The sequence below is a fragment of the Boleophthalmus pectinirostris genome, unplaced genomic scaffold (assembly GCF_026225935.1).
Source record: "Boleophthalmus pectinirostris isolate CB_2022bp ecotype Guang Dong unplaced genomic scaffold, ASM2622593v1 HiC_scaffold_12, whole genome shotgun sequence".
NCBI classification, from domain to species: Eukaryota; Metazoa; Chordata; class Actinopteri; order Gobiiformes; family Gobiidae; genus Boleophthalmus; species Boleophthalmus pectinirostris.
Genome location: NW_026571018.1, coordinates 40,534,451 through 40,549,450, shown reverse-complemented (window position 1 = coordinate 40,549,450; position 15,000 = coordinate 40,534,451). Strand labels below are relative to the sequence as shown.

At 51.4% G+C, this 15,000-nt stretch overlaps 1 protein-coding gene across 6 annotated transcripts in view; it reads right to left on the bottom strand.

Moving 5' to 3' along the window:
• The window catches only part of ttc3 (tetratricopeptide repeat domain 3), a 53,130-nt gene that overhangs the window by 25,699 nt on the left and 12,431 nt on the right, over positions 1-15,000 (bottom strand). For 3 of the 6 annotated variants that reach the window (XR_008631594.1, XM_055148956.1, XM_055148955.1), the window contains exons 4-20: positions 13,609-13,684; positions 12,408-12,461; positions 10,276-10,408; positions 9,354-9,439; positions 7,016-7,110; positions 6,748-6,810; positions 6,354-6,408; positions 5,936-6,104; positions 5,261-5,288; positions 4,634-5,075; positions 3,509-3,545; positions 2,155-2,215; positions 1,053-1,126; positions 986-1,008; positions 625-765; positions 319-390; positions 29-138 (exon numbers count right to left, since the gene is read on the bottom strand). Coding sequence is in view for 5 of the 6 variants with exons in the window: in XM_055148956.1 (XP_055004931.1) it covers positions 29-138; positions 319-390; positions 625-765; positions 986-1,008; positions 1,053-1,126; positions 2,155-2,215; positions 3,509-3,545; positions 4,634-5,075; positions 5,261-5,288; positions 5,936-6,104; positions 6,354-6,408; positions 6,748-6,810; positions 7,016-7,110; positions 9,354-9,439; positions 10,276-10,408; positions 12,408-12,461; positions 13,609-13,684 (1,719 nt within the window). In the remaining variant the exon portion in view is untranslated. Of the gene's footprint in view, positions 1-28; positions 139-318; positions 391-624; positions 768-985; positions 1,009-1,043; positions 1,127-2,154; positions 2,216-3,508; positions 3,546-4,633; positions 5,076-5,260; positions 5,289-5,935; positions 6,105-6,353; positions 6,409-6,747; positions 6,811-7,015; positions 7,111-9,353; positions 9,440-10,275; positions 10,409-12,407; positions 12,462-13,608; positions 13,685-15,000 lie in introns of all 6 variants that reach the window. The other 3 variants (XM_055148958.1, XM_055148959.1, XM_055148957.1) reach the window with 3 other exon arrangements.

Genomic DNA, 15,000 nt, shown 5'->3' with positions numbered 1-15,000 from the left:
GTTACACAGCGTCGTCGTTCTCACTCACCTGTTCTCTTTGACGTAGATTCGTCCGTAGGCCAAACACACCAGACACTGGAAGGTTCTCTCCTCTGACGCCTGGATCTGACGGAGCAGCTGCTCGGCCTCAGAGAGCTCCTGAGTCCAACACAAGTCCTCCATTAAGTTTCAACGGCTTCATCTGGACCTTCTCTACATGATCCTGGACCTTCTCTACATGATCCTGGACCTTCTCTACATGATCCTGGACCTTCTCATATCTGCACCTCGTATCATAAATGTAATCGTAGGTTCTTCAGTGCAGAAACACAGACTCACCTCGGAGCGTCCGATCTGAGTCAGAGCAGTGACTCTTCCGTATTTCAACAGCAACACGTCCAGAGAGGACACCTGAGGACAGAGGGACACACCTGAGACACCTGAGGGACAGAGCAAGACACCTGAGACACCTGAGACACCTGAGGGACCCATGACAGAGGGACAGAGTAAGACACCTGAGGACAGAGGAACAAACCTGAGACACCTGAGGGACAGAGGGAGGACGGGAGGACAGATGGACAGAGGGAGGACAGGAGGACAGATGGACAGAGGGAGGACAGATGGACAGATGGACAGTGGTCCTACCTGTGTGGAGGCGCCCGCTCGTGCCAGGGTCAGGGCGCGGCTGAAGGCCTGCTCGGCGTTCCGACAGCGCAGGTCGTCCAGGGCGGCGTGTCCCTCGGCGACCGCAGAGGACAACTCCTTCAACACGTCCACGCTCGGTTTCTATGGAGACGGAAGCAGCGTCACATGACCACTTGTTTTTCTGTTCGTGTGCGGCTCTTACGAGCTGTCAAGAGTAACGTCTGTTGTCCTCGTGCTCGTACTCGTGCTCGTACTCGTACTTGTACTCGCTCCTTCAGGTCCTATGAGACTTTCACACCTCATTTGTCCATCTCTGAGTGTGTGTGATATTCTCATTGTGTATCTTTAATTTGTTGTGTACCTTTGGTCCGTTGTGTGCGTTGTGTACCTGTTGGTCCGTTGTGTGCGTTGTTGTGTCTTTGGTCCGTTGTGTGCGTTGTTGTGTGCGTTGTTGTGCTGCCCTCTGCTGGTCTCAGGTCGGTTCTGGGTCGACAGTTTCCCACTGTAAATATAACACATGTTTATTTCCCTGCAGTGTGTCAGGGTCAGTGTGATGTGGGTCAGTGTGATGTGGGTCAGTGTATGTGATGTGGGTCAGTGTGTGTGGGTCAGTGTGTGTGTGGGTCAGTGTGTGTGATGTGGGTCAGTGTGTGATGTGGGTCAGTGTGTGATGAGGGTCAGTGTGTCAGGGTCAGTGTGATGAGGGTCAGTGTGATGAGGGTCAGTGTGATGAGGGTCAGTGCGTGATGAGGGTCAGTGTGTAAGGGTCAGTGTGATGTGACCTTTTGGCAGGTTTGGGGTCGGGGGTGGAGGTCAGGTGTGAGGGTCAGTGTGTGGGTCAGTGTGTGAGGGTCAGTGTGTGTGGGTCAGTGTGATGTGGGTCAGTGTGATGTGGGTCAGTGTGATGTGGGTCAGTGTGATGGGGGTCAGTGTGTGATGTGGGTCAGTGTGTGATGAGGGTCAGTGTGTAAGGGTCAGTGTGATGTGACCTTTTGGCAGGTTTGGGGTCGGGGGTGGAGGTCAGTGTGATGAGGGTCAGTGTGTGTGGGTCAGTGTGTGATGAGGGTCAGTGTGTAAGGGTCAGTGTGATGTGACCTTTTGGCAGGTTTGGGGTCGGGGGTGGAGGTCAGTGTGATGAGGGTCAGTGTGTGTGGGTCAGTGTGTGATGAGGGTCAGTGTGTAAGGGTCAGTGTGATGTGACCTTTTGCAGTGTGGGTCAGTGTGATGTGGGTCAGTGTGATGGGGTCATGATGGGGGTCAGTGTGTGATGTGGGTCAGTGTGTGATGAGGGTCAGTGTGTAAGGGTCAGTGTGATGTGACCTTTTGGCAGGTTTGGGGTCGGGGGTGGAGGTCAGTGTGATGAGGGTCAGTGTGTGTGGGTCAGTGTGTGATGAGGGTCAGTGTGTGTGGGTCAGTGTGATGAGGGTCAGTGTGTCAGGGTCAGTGTGATGAGGGTCAGTGTGATGAGGGTCAGTGCGTGATGAGGGTCAGTGTGTAAGGGTCAGTGTGTAAGGGTCAGTGTGATGTGACCTTTTGGCAGGTTTGGGGTCGGGGGTGGAGGTCCGTCTGGTCACGTTGCTCCTGTCGTTGGCTGAAGGAAACAAAGAAACATTTATTACATTTATTAACACAGAGAAGAAAGAAACGATTCAGAAACTTCACGATTCGATTCACGATTCACCACGATTCATCACGATTCATCCACTTACGCAAAATTGTTTAAAAATCATGTAATAACTGGGGAAGTCAGTTTCATCCCGATCTTCTACTTTAATGATTTTATACAATTCAGGAGGTGTTTTTAGTCCGTGCACACGTGAGTCACTTCAGTGTTCACATTAGTGCTCACTAGAGATGCGCGGAGGGGCTATTTTTTCGCAACCGCGACACAAAACTCATCTGCCCGCTGTCCATTTGCACCCAAAGTTTTGACCAATTGTCAAACCCACACTCGCCGCCGTCCGCCCATTGATTTTAGATTTTAGAACAATCATACAGCAAACAAACTAAAGAGCCTCGATAAAAATGCAAACTCTACAGCTCATTCATTCCAAAATTCAATGCATGTTCACATTTTTAATTGTCTGTCACAAAACGCCGCTCGTTGCTCAGGGTTTAACTCCCTGTTCGGAGCCTCACCGTGAGTGTGTGGGATCAATAAACGCGCCAGGTCATTGCTCAAGAATCGTGGTTTTATTTGCAGTGATTCACCAAATAACAGGACAGCTGCTTCCTGACTCGCTCCGGTCGCCTTCTGACCGTTCACCTCACAAACAGTAAAACACAGACACCTGTAGACCCCTGTACACTCCACGGGCCCATTCAAGAAGCGCGTGCCTCGGGGGCGGCGCCTCGGGGGCGGCGCCTCGGGGGCGGCGCCTCGGGGGCGGCGCTCGGGGGCGCCTCGGGGGCGGCGCGGGGGGCCTCGGGGGCGGCGCCTCGGGGGCGGCGCCTCGGGGCGGCGCCTCGGGGGCGGCGCCTCGGGGGCGTGCACGCAGTCACTCAGTCACGCTCACGCCGCTATAAACACTGCACACAGGAGTAAAGACGCATATCTCATAACACTTAACAATATAGGCTGTAATATATATATTTTAATTTGAGTAGTTAAACCGCCACCCGCCCAAATTTAAACAAAATTATTTTTCGTCACGTCATCCGCCCGACCCGCGACACCGTGGCTGTAACCGCAATCCGCGCATGTCTAGTGCTCACGTGCGGCGCTCGTGTGGTTTCCACGTGCAGACCTGGCCGAGGTCAAACAAACACTTTCTGTGTCTTGAATCGTGTTCCGAGTGGTTTTAGTCGCTTCATTTTAGAATCGTGAAGCGTCGTTCCCCCCCTCGTCGTGGATTCCGTCTTTTTTCTGGTTCCTCTCACTCACCTGGCTGAGCCTTTTTCTCCACCTTTTCCTCGGCCTCCTGCAAAACACCGTTTGTGTTAGAATCACATCATAGTTTGACATTAAATCTTCCAACCTGGTCATTTTTATAATTTATGAAACACAAGAGCTCAGTGTTTTAGAACAACCCAACCCCTTTTACCCCCTGTACAAATCTGACCGAGTGTAGAATGTAGAACTGTCACCTGAAACTCACCGAGGCAAAACGGGGAACATGACAAGAGAAAATGAAACAAATACTAAACATTTTTGACAAAGCAAAGACGGACACTTTAAAGACTTTAACAGAAAATCTATGAATATATTTAGTTTTCTTCATAGTTCCATAAACCTGCTCATAAGTTATAAAAAAATAACAAATAACATATAAAACAGTCACAGCCCAAAACAAACGAAACACAAACATTTGGTTTAATTTTCTGCTGTTTTGAGGCTGTGTCACATTTTAGGGTCTGGACGACGTCATCAGCCCAAAATAAAAAAGTTAAGAACCAAAATGTCACAAACCAAACGAAGCAGCAACGACCAACTCCAATCTGTCCTTTTATTTCATTTTAAAACTTCCTGGAGCTGCTGACCCATAAAAGAATCTTTAATATCTCCAAAACTAAAGCAACACAAAATAAACTTTCTGCAGAACAAACGATTGACGGAGTTTTTGTAGTTGTGTTTTTTTGTAGTTGTGCGTTTGACGGTGGCGACTTCACACAGGTGATTCTCTTGTTTTGGTCAAATGTGCAGATGTCGTAGAACAGGCCCCGTTCACACAACCTACTACCCTGCACCTGCCTGTGTGCCCCTGCCCGTGTGCCCCTGCCCGTGTGCCCCTGCCCAGTGTGCACCTGCCCGTGTGCCCCTGCCCAGTGTGCACCTGCCCGTGTGCCCCTGCCCGTGTGCCCCTGCCCCTGCCCAGTGTGCCCCTGCCCAGTGTGCCCCTGCCCATGTGCCCCTGCCCATGTGCCCCTGCCCATGTGCCCCTGCCCCTGCCCAGTGTGCCCCTGCCCAGTGTGCCCCTGCCCATGTGCCCCTGCCCATGTGCCCCTGCCCCTGCCCAGTGTGCCCCTGCCCATGTGCCCCTGCCCATGTGCCCCTGCCGTATGCTCTCACCTTCTTCACAGGGACGGTCTTCTCTGTGCCAGCAGGGGGCGCTGCAGTTTTCCCGTTGGCACCAGGGGGCGCTGCAGTTTTCCCGTTGGCACCAGGGGGCGCTGCAGTTTTCCCGTTGGCACCAGGGGGCGCTGCAGTTTTCCCATTGGCACCAGGGGGCGCTGCAGAGGGCTTCTTCTCTGTGCCAGCAGGGGGCGTCACTGTTTTACCGTCTGCGCCGCTGGAGGCCTGAGCGCTTCTCTTCTCAGCTTTAGCACCAGGGGGCGCCGCTGTCTTCTTCTTTGTCCCGTTGGAGGGGGCAGTTGTCTTCTCTGCTCCACCGGGGGCCTGAGTGTTTTTCTTCTCAGATTTGGCACCAGGGGGCGCCGTTGCTTTCTTTGTTTTCCCGCTGTGAGGCGCTGGAGAAGGAGGAGAAGGAGGAGCAGCAGGAGCGGCGCTGACACTGAGAGACACGAGCATGTTTAAAGTCAGGTTCTAATGTTCTAAAGTTCTGATGTTCTGATGTTCTAAAGTTCTGATGTTCACACACTCAGAGCTGGAGTTGTGTTTGTTTCTTTCATGACTCCAGGTCTGTGTGTGACGAGGAACATCAGAACAGAGGATTATGGGAGATTTAAAGTTACTCACTTCAGGGAAATATTCGTCTTTAGATGAACTGGAAAAACAAAACAGACGTGAGAGTGAAGCTGTGTTCAGACCAACAGAGTCCAGGCGAGTCCAGGGTGAGAATCTGGTGTTGATGCGGCGCGTCCTGAGAGTTCACGAGTCAGTGACACAAGTTCAAAAAGCTGAACTTTTGGCGTCGGACGCGCCGCATCAACCAAACCAATCCACTGACGGGAGACGTTATTACCCAGAAGAAGAAGAAGAAAGAGAAAGACCCGAGAACCACAAACGACAGAACAAGAAACTTTACACAGCGTCATTACCGGAGAATATATCTAAACACGTTAAAGCTGCCGTCAAACGACTGACGTGTTTATGTAATAAAAACAGTAAAGTCAAACTCTCTACCAGGAAAACACGGAACTGGACTTAACTTAAACGTTTACATGATCCAGGAAAAAATTTATTTGGCTTCAAAATCGGAATAAACCACCTACCTACTCTGGAATGAAGTTTAACTGTTTACATGAACTTTTTAAAGCGGAATTCATTTTCTTCAGTTTTACAGCTCTCGAGTAAAAGTGTCCAGTGTGGACTCGCCGGGTTATGGTTCAGGTTCAGGTTGGGGTTTTGGTTCAGGTTCAGGTTGGGGTTTGGGTTCAGGTTCAGGTTGGGGTTTGGGTTCTTCAGACTCACCGCTGGCGGCGCTGTGGGACACGTGTGCGCTGAACCTCTGCTGCTGTGACTCCAGGTCCCTGATGCCCTCAGGGTCGTTTCTACACAGAGTCTGAGCCGACCTGTTGGCCTCCAGCGCCCGTCGCACCTCGCCCAGACCGAACAGGGCCTCACAGTACCGGTACTGACCCTGCAGGGGGCACAACACACACACACGGACCATTACACACATACGGACAGTTACACACACGGACCGTTACACACATACGGACCGTTACACACACGGACCGTTACACACACGGTCCGTTACACACACGGTCCGTTACACACACGGACACACACACAGCTGCAAAGTAACAAGTGTTGTCTCGTGAAGAGGAGGTGTGTGTTAGAATGCTAGTTGTAGTTGTGTGAGTGGTGTAAATGAGGCTGGACTCACCTTGGCCCAGAGCGGTTTGATCAGAGTCGCCCGTTTCCCGTCGCCCAACGCTTTTCTGAAACACACAAACTCACATCAAACTCGAACGAGGCCGGAACGAAAACGAGTGTCCCAAGTGTGACGTCGCCACAGAAACACCAGTGTGACGAGTGTGACGTCGCCACAGAAACACCAGTGTGACGAGTGTGACGTCGCCACAGAAACACCAGTGTGACGAGTGTGACGTCGCCACAGAAACACCAGTGTGACGAGTGTGACGTCGCCACAGAAACACCAGTGTGACGAGTGTGACGTCGCCACAGAAACACCAGTGTGACGACGTCGCCACAGAAACACCAGTGTGACGAGTGTGACGTCGCCACAGAAACACCAGTGTGACGAGTGTGATACTCACAGGAAGTTGTTGGACCTGATGTAGCAGAGAGCTCGGTTTCCATAGATGATGTGGTTATCAGGGCTGTGGAGAAGAAGAGTCACACTGTTACACAAGAACCTTCTACAGGAGCAGAGGAGGAACCTCTTTCTCACCTCCTCTTCCGTACCCCACTGTTCATACCCCATCCTTCTTACCCCGTCTTTCACCTCGTCTTTCTCACCTCGTCTTTCTCACCTCGTTTTTTTCACTCGTCTTTCTCACCTCGTCTTTCACCCGTCAGACTCACTGTAGTTTGATGGCCTTGGTGTAGAACTTGACGGCTTCGTCGTAGAGTCTCCTCTGAAAATGCTCGTTCCCTTTTCGCTTCATTTCTTCACTTCTCTGAAAAAAAAGAGAAAGAACTTTTATTTCCAGACTTCGTTTGTTTTAATGATACGATTCTGTTCAAAGATTCATGTTTTAAACTCGTCCAAAAGAATCGACAAAAACTGAAAAATAAAACAAGAATCACATTTCAGAACATGGACAGATCTAAACTCCAGGTCAGATCTAAACTCCAGGTCAGGTCTAAACTACAAGTCAGGTCTAAACTACAAGTCAGGTCTAAACTCAAGGTCAGATCTAAACTACAAGTCAGATCTAAACTACAGGTCAGATCTAAACTACAAGTCAAATCTAAACTACAAGTCAGATCTAAACTCCAAGTCAGATCTAAACTCCAAGTCAGGTCTAAACTCCAGGTCAGGTCTAAACTCCAGGTCAGATCTAAACTCCAGGTCAGATCTAAACTCCAGGTCAGATCTAAACTCCAGGTCAGGTCTAAACTCCAGGTCAGGTCTAAACTCCAGGTCAGATCTAAACTCCAGGTCAGATCTAAACTCCAGGTCAGGTCTAAACTCCAGGTCAGGTCTAAACTCCAGGTCAGGTTTAAACTCCAGGTCAGGTCTAAACTCCAGGTCAGGTCTAAACTCCAGGTCAGATTTAAACTACAGGTCAGGTCTAAACTCCAGGTCAGATCTAAACTACAAGTCAGATCTAAACTCCAGGTCAGGTCTAAAACTCAGGTCAGGTAAACTCAGTCAGGTCTAAACTCCAGGTCAGATCTAAACTCCAGGTCAGATCTAAACTCCAGGTCAGGTTTAAACTACAGGTCAGATCTAAACTCCAGGTCAGGTCTAAACTCCAGGTCAGGTCTAAACTCCAGGTCAGGTTTAAACTCCAGGTCAGGTTTAAACTCCAGGTCAGGTTTAAATTCCAGGTCAGGTTTAAACTCCAGGTCAGGTTTAAACTCCAGGTCAGGCATCAGGTCATTATGTATTTGATCTTGTTTGTTCTACTGTGACTCTACAGAAAGATGTAAATAGTAAAAACTCAGGACTCAGAGTCACGTGGACACTCCTGTTCTCTGTCCTGACACACCCTGTCTGCCCCTGTCTCTGCCCCTGTCTGCCCCTGTCTGCTCCTGTCTGCTCCTGTCTGCTCCTGTCTGCTCCTGTCTGCTCCTGTCTGCTCCTGTCTGCTCCTGTCTGCTGTCACACACTGATGATTACACACAGAAGAACAGGTTAGACTAGACAAAACACAGTTAACCCGTTGACGCCGGATGCAGCGCTGAGTCTCCTGTCGGTGTCTGGATTGTCTGGTGATCAGTGTAACTGGTAAAGGTGGAGCCACATCTGGAAGCCTGGGGGGGCGTGTCCTCCTCTCGCTTCATTCACTCCCATAGAGACGCAAAACTGCCAGAGCTTCTACTGTCGTGTTAAACCTTCTTTATCGTGGCGTATTATTTCCCCATTGAAAAATAATCCAAATGTCCCGAACATGTTTCCATCAAGACCTGGTTTGAAGTAACAAACGTTGTTCTTTACTGCAGCGCATGAACGCAGCTCAAACACCTGATCTGTTCACTGTTCCAGACGCTCCTATAACAACAGGTGACATGTCACTGTGTCATGTAACAAATAAACATGGTTAAACACAAAAATGCTGACAGTGACAATGACAGTGAAAACACGGATACATTTGTGTTTAACCATGTTTATTTGTTACGACACAGTGACATGTCACCTGTTGTTATAGGAGCGTCTGGAACAGTGAACAGATCAGGTGTTTGAGCTGCGTTCATGTGCTGCAGTAAAGAACAATGTCTTGATGGAAACATGTTCGGGACATTTGGATTATTTTTCAATGGGGAAATAATACGCCACGATAAAGAAGGTTTAACACGACAGTAGAAGCTCTGGCAGTTTTGCGTCTCTATGGGAGTGAATGAAGCGAGAGGAGGACACGCCCCCCGTGCTTCCAGATGTGGCTCCACCTTTACCAGTTACACTGATCACCAGACAATCCAGACACCGACAGGAGACTCAGCGCTGCATCCGGCGTCAACGGGTTAAAGCTCCAGAAGCACACAAAACTGACTCCTGTGAACTTGAAGTCATGTTCTACTGTTCTGATGTTCTGATGTTCTGATGTTCTGATGTTCTAATGTTCTATGTTCTATTGTTCTATTTCTGATGTTCTGATGTTCTGATGTTCTACTGTTCTGATGTTCTGATGTTCTGATGTTCTAATGTTCTAATGTTCTGATGTTCTGACTGTTCTGATGTTCTGATGTTCAGTACCTTGACGAGCATGTCGTTGGGGCGGGCGGTCAGGGCGCACATGGTCCGGTCGAAGCTGTAGGCCAAAGCTTTAACGTACTGAGAAACTGAAACACACAAATACACACAAAATATTATTAAACACACACGAGGAGGGACCCGACACACACGAGGAGGGACCCGACACACACGAGGAGGGACCCGACACACACACGGGGAGGGGACCTGTCACACACACACGGGGAGGGGACCTGTCACACACACACGGGGAGGGGACCTGACACACACACTGGGGAGGGGACCTGACACACACGAGGAGGGACCTGTCACACACACGAGGAGGGACCCGACACACACACGGGGAGGGGACCTGTCACACACACACGGGGAGGGGACCTGTCACACACACGAGGAGGGACCCGACACACACACTGGGGAGGGGACCTGACACACACACACGGGGAGGGGACCTGTCACACACACGAGGAGGAGACCTGACACACACGAGGAGGGACCTGACACACACGAGGAGGGACCTGTCACACACACGAGGAGGGACCTGACACACACGAGGAGGGACCTGTCACACACACGAGGAGGGTCCTGACACACACACGAGGAGGGTCCTGACACACACGAGGAGGGACCTGTCACACACACGGGGAGGGGAGGGGACCTGACACACACACGGGGAGGGGACCTGACACACACGGGAAGGGGAGGGGACCTGACACACACACGGGGAGGGGACCTGTCACACACACGGGAAGGGGAGGGGACCTGACACACACACGGGGAGGGGACCTGACACACACACGGGGAGGGGACCTGACACACACACGGAAGGGGACCTGTCACACACACGGGGAGGGGACCTGACACACACACGGGGAGGGGACCTGACACACACACGGGGGGGCGGGGCATCTGGGGCAGGACGTACACTCCACAAACACCAGGTGCAGGGCTTTGAAGCAGACGTCCAGGTGCCCGAGCTCCAGGACTCGCACCCGGATCCTTGGTTCTCCGGTTCTCTCCAACCACTGAAGAGCGTTTTCCAGAACCTCCGGAGAGTGCTGCGGCACAGAGGGTACAGAGAGGGCACAGAGAGGGCACAGAGAGGGTACAGAGAGGGCACAGAGAGGGCACAGAGAGGGTACAGAGAGGGTACAGAGAGGGTACAGAGGGTACAGAGAGGGTACAGAGAGGGCAGAGAGGGCACAGAGAGGGCACAGAGAGGGTACAGAGAGGGAGAGAGGGTACAGAGAGGGCACAGAGAGGGTACAGAGAGGGCACAGAGAGGGCACAGAGAGGGTACAGAGAGGTACAGAGAGGGTACAGAGGGTACAGAGAGGGTACAGAGAGGTACAGAGAGGGAGGGCACACAGAGAGGGCACAGACAGAGGGCACACAGACAGAGAGGGCACAGAGAGGGCACAGAGAGGGTACAGAGAGGGCACAGAGAGGGCACAGAGAGGGTACAGAGAGGGCACAGAGAGGGTACAGAGAGGGCACAGAGAGGGTACAGAGAGGGTACAGAGAGGGCACAGAGAGGGCACAGAGAGGTACAGAGGGTACAGAGAGGGCACAGAGAGGGCACAGACAGGGCACAGACAGGGCACAGAGAGGGCACAGAGAGGGTACAGAGAGGGTACAGAGAGGGTACAGAGAGGGCACAGAGAGGGTACAGAGAGGGTACAGAGAGGGCACAGAGAGGGCACAGAGAGGGTACAGAGAGGTACAGAGAGGGACAGAGGTACAGAGAGGGTACAGAGAGGGCACAGAGAGGGCACAGAGAGGGTACAGAGAGGGCACAGAGAGGGTACACAGAGAGGGCACAGAGAGGCACAGAGAGGGTACAGAGAGGGTACAGAGAGGGTACAGAGGGCACAGAGAGGGCACAGAGAGGGCACAGAGAGGGTACAGAGAGGGCACAGAGAGGGTACAGAGAGGTACAGAGGGTACAGAGGGTACAGAGAGGGCACAGAGAGGGTACAGAGAGGGCACAGAGAGGCACAGAGAGGGTACAGAGAGGGCACAGAGAGGGCACAGAGAGCACAGAGAGGGTACAGAGAGGGCACAGAGAGGGTACAGAGAGGGCACAGAGAGGGTACAGAGAGGGCACAGAGAGGGTACAGAGAGGGTACAGAGAGGGTACAGAGGTACAGAGAGGCACAGAGAGGGTACAGAGAGGGTACAGAGAGGGTACAGAGAGGGCACAGAGAGGGTACAGAGAGGGTACAGAGGGTACAGAGAGGGCACAGAGAGGTACAGAGAGGGCACAGAGAGGGTACAGAGAGGGCACAGAGAGGGTACAGAGGGGGCACAGAGAGGGTACAGAGAGAGTACAGAGAGGGCACAGAGAGGGCACAGAGAGGGCACAGACAGGGCACAGAGAGGGCACAGAGAGGGTACAGAGAGAGTACAGAGAGGGCACAGAGAGGGCACAGAGAGGGTACAGAGAGGGCACAGAGAGGGTACAGAGAGGGTACAGAGAGAGTACAGAGAGGGTACAGAGAGGTACAGAGGGCACAGAGAGGTACAGAGAGGGCACAGAGAGGGCACAGAGAGGGTACAGAGAGGGCACAGAGAGGGTACAGAGGGTACAGAGAGAGGGCACAGAGAGGGCACAGAGAGGGCACAGAGAGGGCACAGAGAGGGCACAGAGAGGGCACAGAGAGGGTACAGAGGGCACAGAGAGGGCACAGAGAGGGCACAGAGAGGGTACAGAGAGGGTACAGAGGGTACACAGAGGGTACAGAGAGGGTACAGAGAGGGCACAGAGAGGGCACAGAGAGGGCACAGAGAGGGTACAGTGTTAATAAAGTGTTAACTCTTTCCACTCTGGGATTGTAGTTTTTGAACATTTTAATTCCTGTCAGTGTTTTTATTTTCGTCTCTTTTAAACAAAAGACGTTCACAAATAAACAGAACCGACTCATGAGAAGTGAACAGGACACTGGAGCCAAGGGAAACAGAAACACTGAAACTACACGACTTTTCCAGGCCTGGAAAATGAACATGACCGGCGTGGGAACCCTGATGATGTCATGAGGTGATGAGTTCAGGACTCACCAGGTAGAAGCTGTTGCTGATCAGCACCACCTGTTTAGTCTGAGCCTTTTTCAACTGAAACACAAAACACAAAAACAACTCAGAAAAGAACCGTTCACACAAACACCGACAGGTTTAACCCCGACAGGTTTAACTCCGACAGGTTCAAACAGGTTCAACTTCCGACAGGTTCAACTCCGACAGGTTCAACTCCGACAGGTTCAACTCCGACAGGTTCAACTCCGACAGGTTCAACTCCGACAGGTTCAACTCCGGCAGGTTTAACCCCGGCAGGTTTAACTCCGACAGGTTTAACCCCGCAGGTTTAACTCCGACAGGTTTAACTCCGACAGGTTTAACCCCGCAGGTTTAACTCCGACAGGTTTAACTCCGACAGGTTTAACTCCGACAGGTTTAACCCCGGCAGGTTTAACTCCGACAGGTTTAACTCCGACAGGTTTAACTCCGACAGGTTTAAACCCGGCAGGTTTAACTCCGACAGGTTTAACCCCGGCAGGTTTAAACCCGGCAGGTTTAACTCCGACAGGTTTAACTCCGACAGGTTTAACCCCGGCAGGTTTAACTCCGACAGGTTTAACTCCGACAGGTTTAACTCCGACAGGTTTAACTCCGACAGGTTTAACCCCGACAGGTTTAACTCCGACAGGTTTAACCCCGGCAGGTTTAAACCCGGCAGGTTTAACTCCGACAGGTTTAACCCCGGCAGGTTTAAACCCGGCAGGTTTAACCCCGCAGGTTTAACTCCCAGTTTAACTCCAGGTTTAACCCCGGCAGGTTAACCGGCAGTTTAACCCCGGCAGGTTTAACCCCGGCAGCAGTTTAACACCGGCAGGTTTAACCCCGGCAGGTTTAAACCCGGCAGGTTTAACTCCGGCAGGTTTATTCATTTCTTGTGCTTCGTGTCGTAAACATGGGGAAACGAGAACTGATGAATTCGTCCCGACGAGCTCCTGATCGACAATCGTGGGTGAATCACAAACTGTGAACTTTAAACTCTGAGATTCAGTCGAACAGTTTGAACTGAAACCATCAAAACATCAAAGAGTTTGTCCAGGATAAAAACCACACAAGTTTAATAAGAGTAGTGTAAAAGTAGTGTAATAGAGTAGTAATAGTGCAGTAATATTAGTGTAATAGAGCAGAGTAATAGAGTAGTAATATTAGAGTAATATAAGTGTAATAGTTGTAAAGTGTGACTCACTGTTCCTTTGACGAGCGCTCGCAGAATCGCCTCCAGAATCTCAATCTTATCAATGTGCCTCAAACTCAAGTCTTTACTGTGAACAGACACGAGAAGGAGAAGAGTGAGAAGAAGAGTGAGAGAAGAGAAGAGTGAGAGAGAGTGAGAAGAAGAGAAGAATGAGAGAAGAATGAGAAGAATGAGAAGATGAGAAGAGAGAAGAGTGAGAAGAATGAGAAGAAGAGAAGAAGAGAGAGAGGAGAGAGAGAAGAGAGGAAGAGGAGAGAGTGGAAGAGAAGAAGAGTAGAGGAGAGAGGAGGAGGAGGAGTAGAGGAGTAGAGGAGTAGAGGAGTAGAGAGGAGTAGAGAGGAGGAGTAGAGGAGAGAGAGGAGTAGAGGAGGAGTAGAGGAGGAGTAGAGGAGAGAGAGAGTAGAGAGTAGAGGAGAGTGAGAGGAGAGAAGGGAGAGGAGTAGAGGAGTAGGAGAGAGAGAGAGAGAGGAGGAGAGAGAGGAGTAGAGGAGAGGAGAGGAGGAGGAGGAGTAGAGAGGAGTAGAGAGAGGAGAGAGGAGTAGAGGAGAGGAGGAGGAGGAGGAGGAGTAGAGGAGTAGAGAGAGTAGAGAGTGAGAGAGAGGAGTGAGAGAGGAGAGTAGAGGAGTAGAGGAGTACGAGGAGAGAGGAGAGAGGAGAGTAGAGTAGAGGAGTAGGAGGAGGAGTAGAGGAGGAGTAGAGAGAGAGGAGGAGGAGTAGGAGTAGAGGAGTAGAGGAGGAGTAGAGAGGAGGAGGAGTAGGAGGAGTAGAGGAGGAGTAGAGGAGTAGAGGAGGAGTAGAGGAGGAGGAGTAGAGGAGGAGGAGTAGAGGAGTAGAGAGGAGTAGAGGAGGAGTAGAGAGGAGGAGTAGAGGAGTAGAGGAGGAGGAGTAGAGGAGAGTAGAAGAGGAGTAGAGAGGAGTAGAGGAGGAGTAGAGGAGTAGAGGAGTAGAGGAGTAGAGAGTAGAGGAGGAGTAGAGAGTAGAGAGGAGTAGAGGAGAGGAGTAGAGAGTAGAGGAGAGGAGGAGGAGTAGAGGAGGAGTAGAGAGGAGAGGAGAGTAGAGGAGAGGAGAGACGAGTAGAGGGTAGAGGAGAGAGTAGAAGAAGGAGAGAGAGGGAGAAGAGAGAGAGAGAGAGTAGAGGAGAGGAGTAGGAGGAGTAGAGGAGGAGTAGAGGAGAGGAGGAGAGTAGTAGAGGAGAGAGAGGAGGAGTAGAGAGGAGTAGAGACGAGTAGAGGAGAGGAGAGTAGAGGAGTAGAGGAGTAGAGGAGTAGAGGAGGAGTAGAGAGTAGAGGTAGAGAGTAGAGGAGTAGAGGAGTAGAGGAAGTAGAGGATAGAGGAGTAGGAGAGAGGAGTAGAGACGAGTAGAGGAGAGTAGAGGAGTAGAGG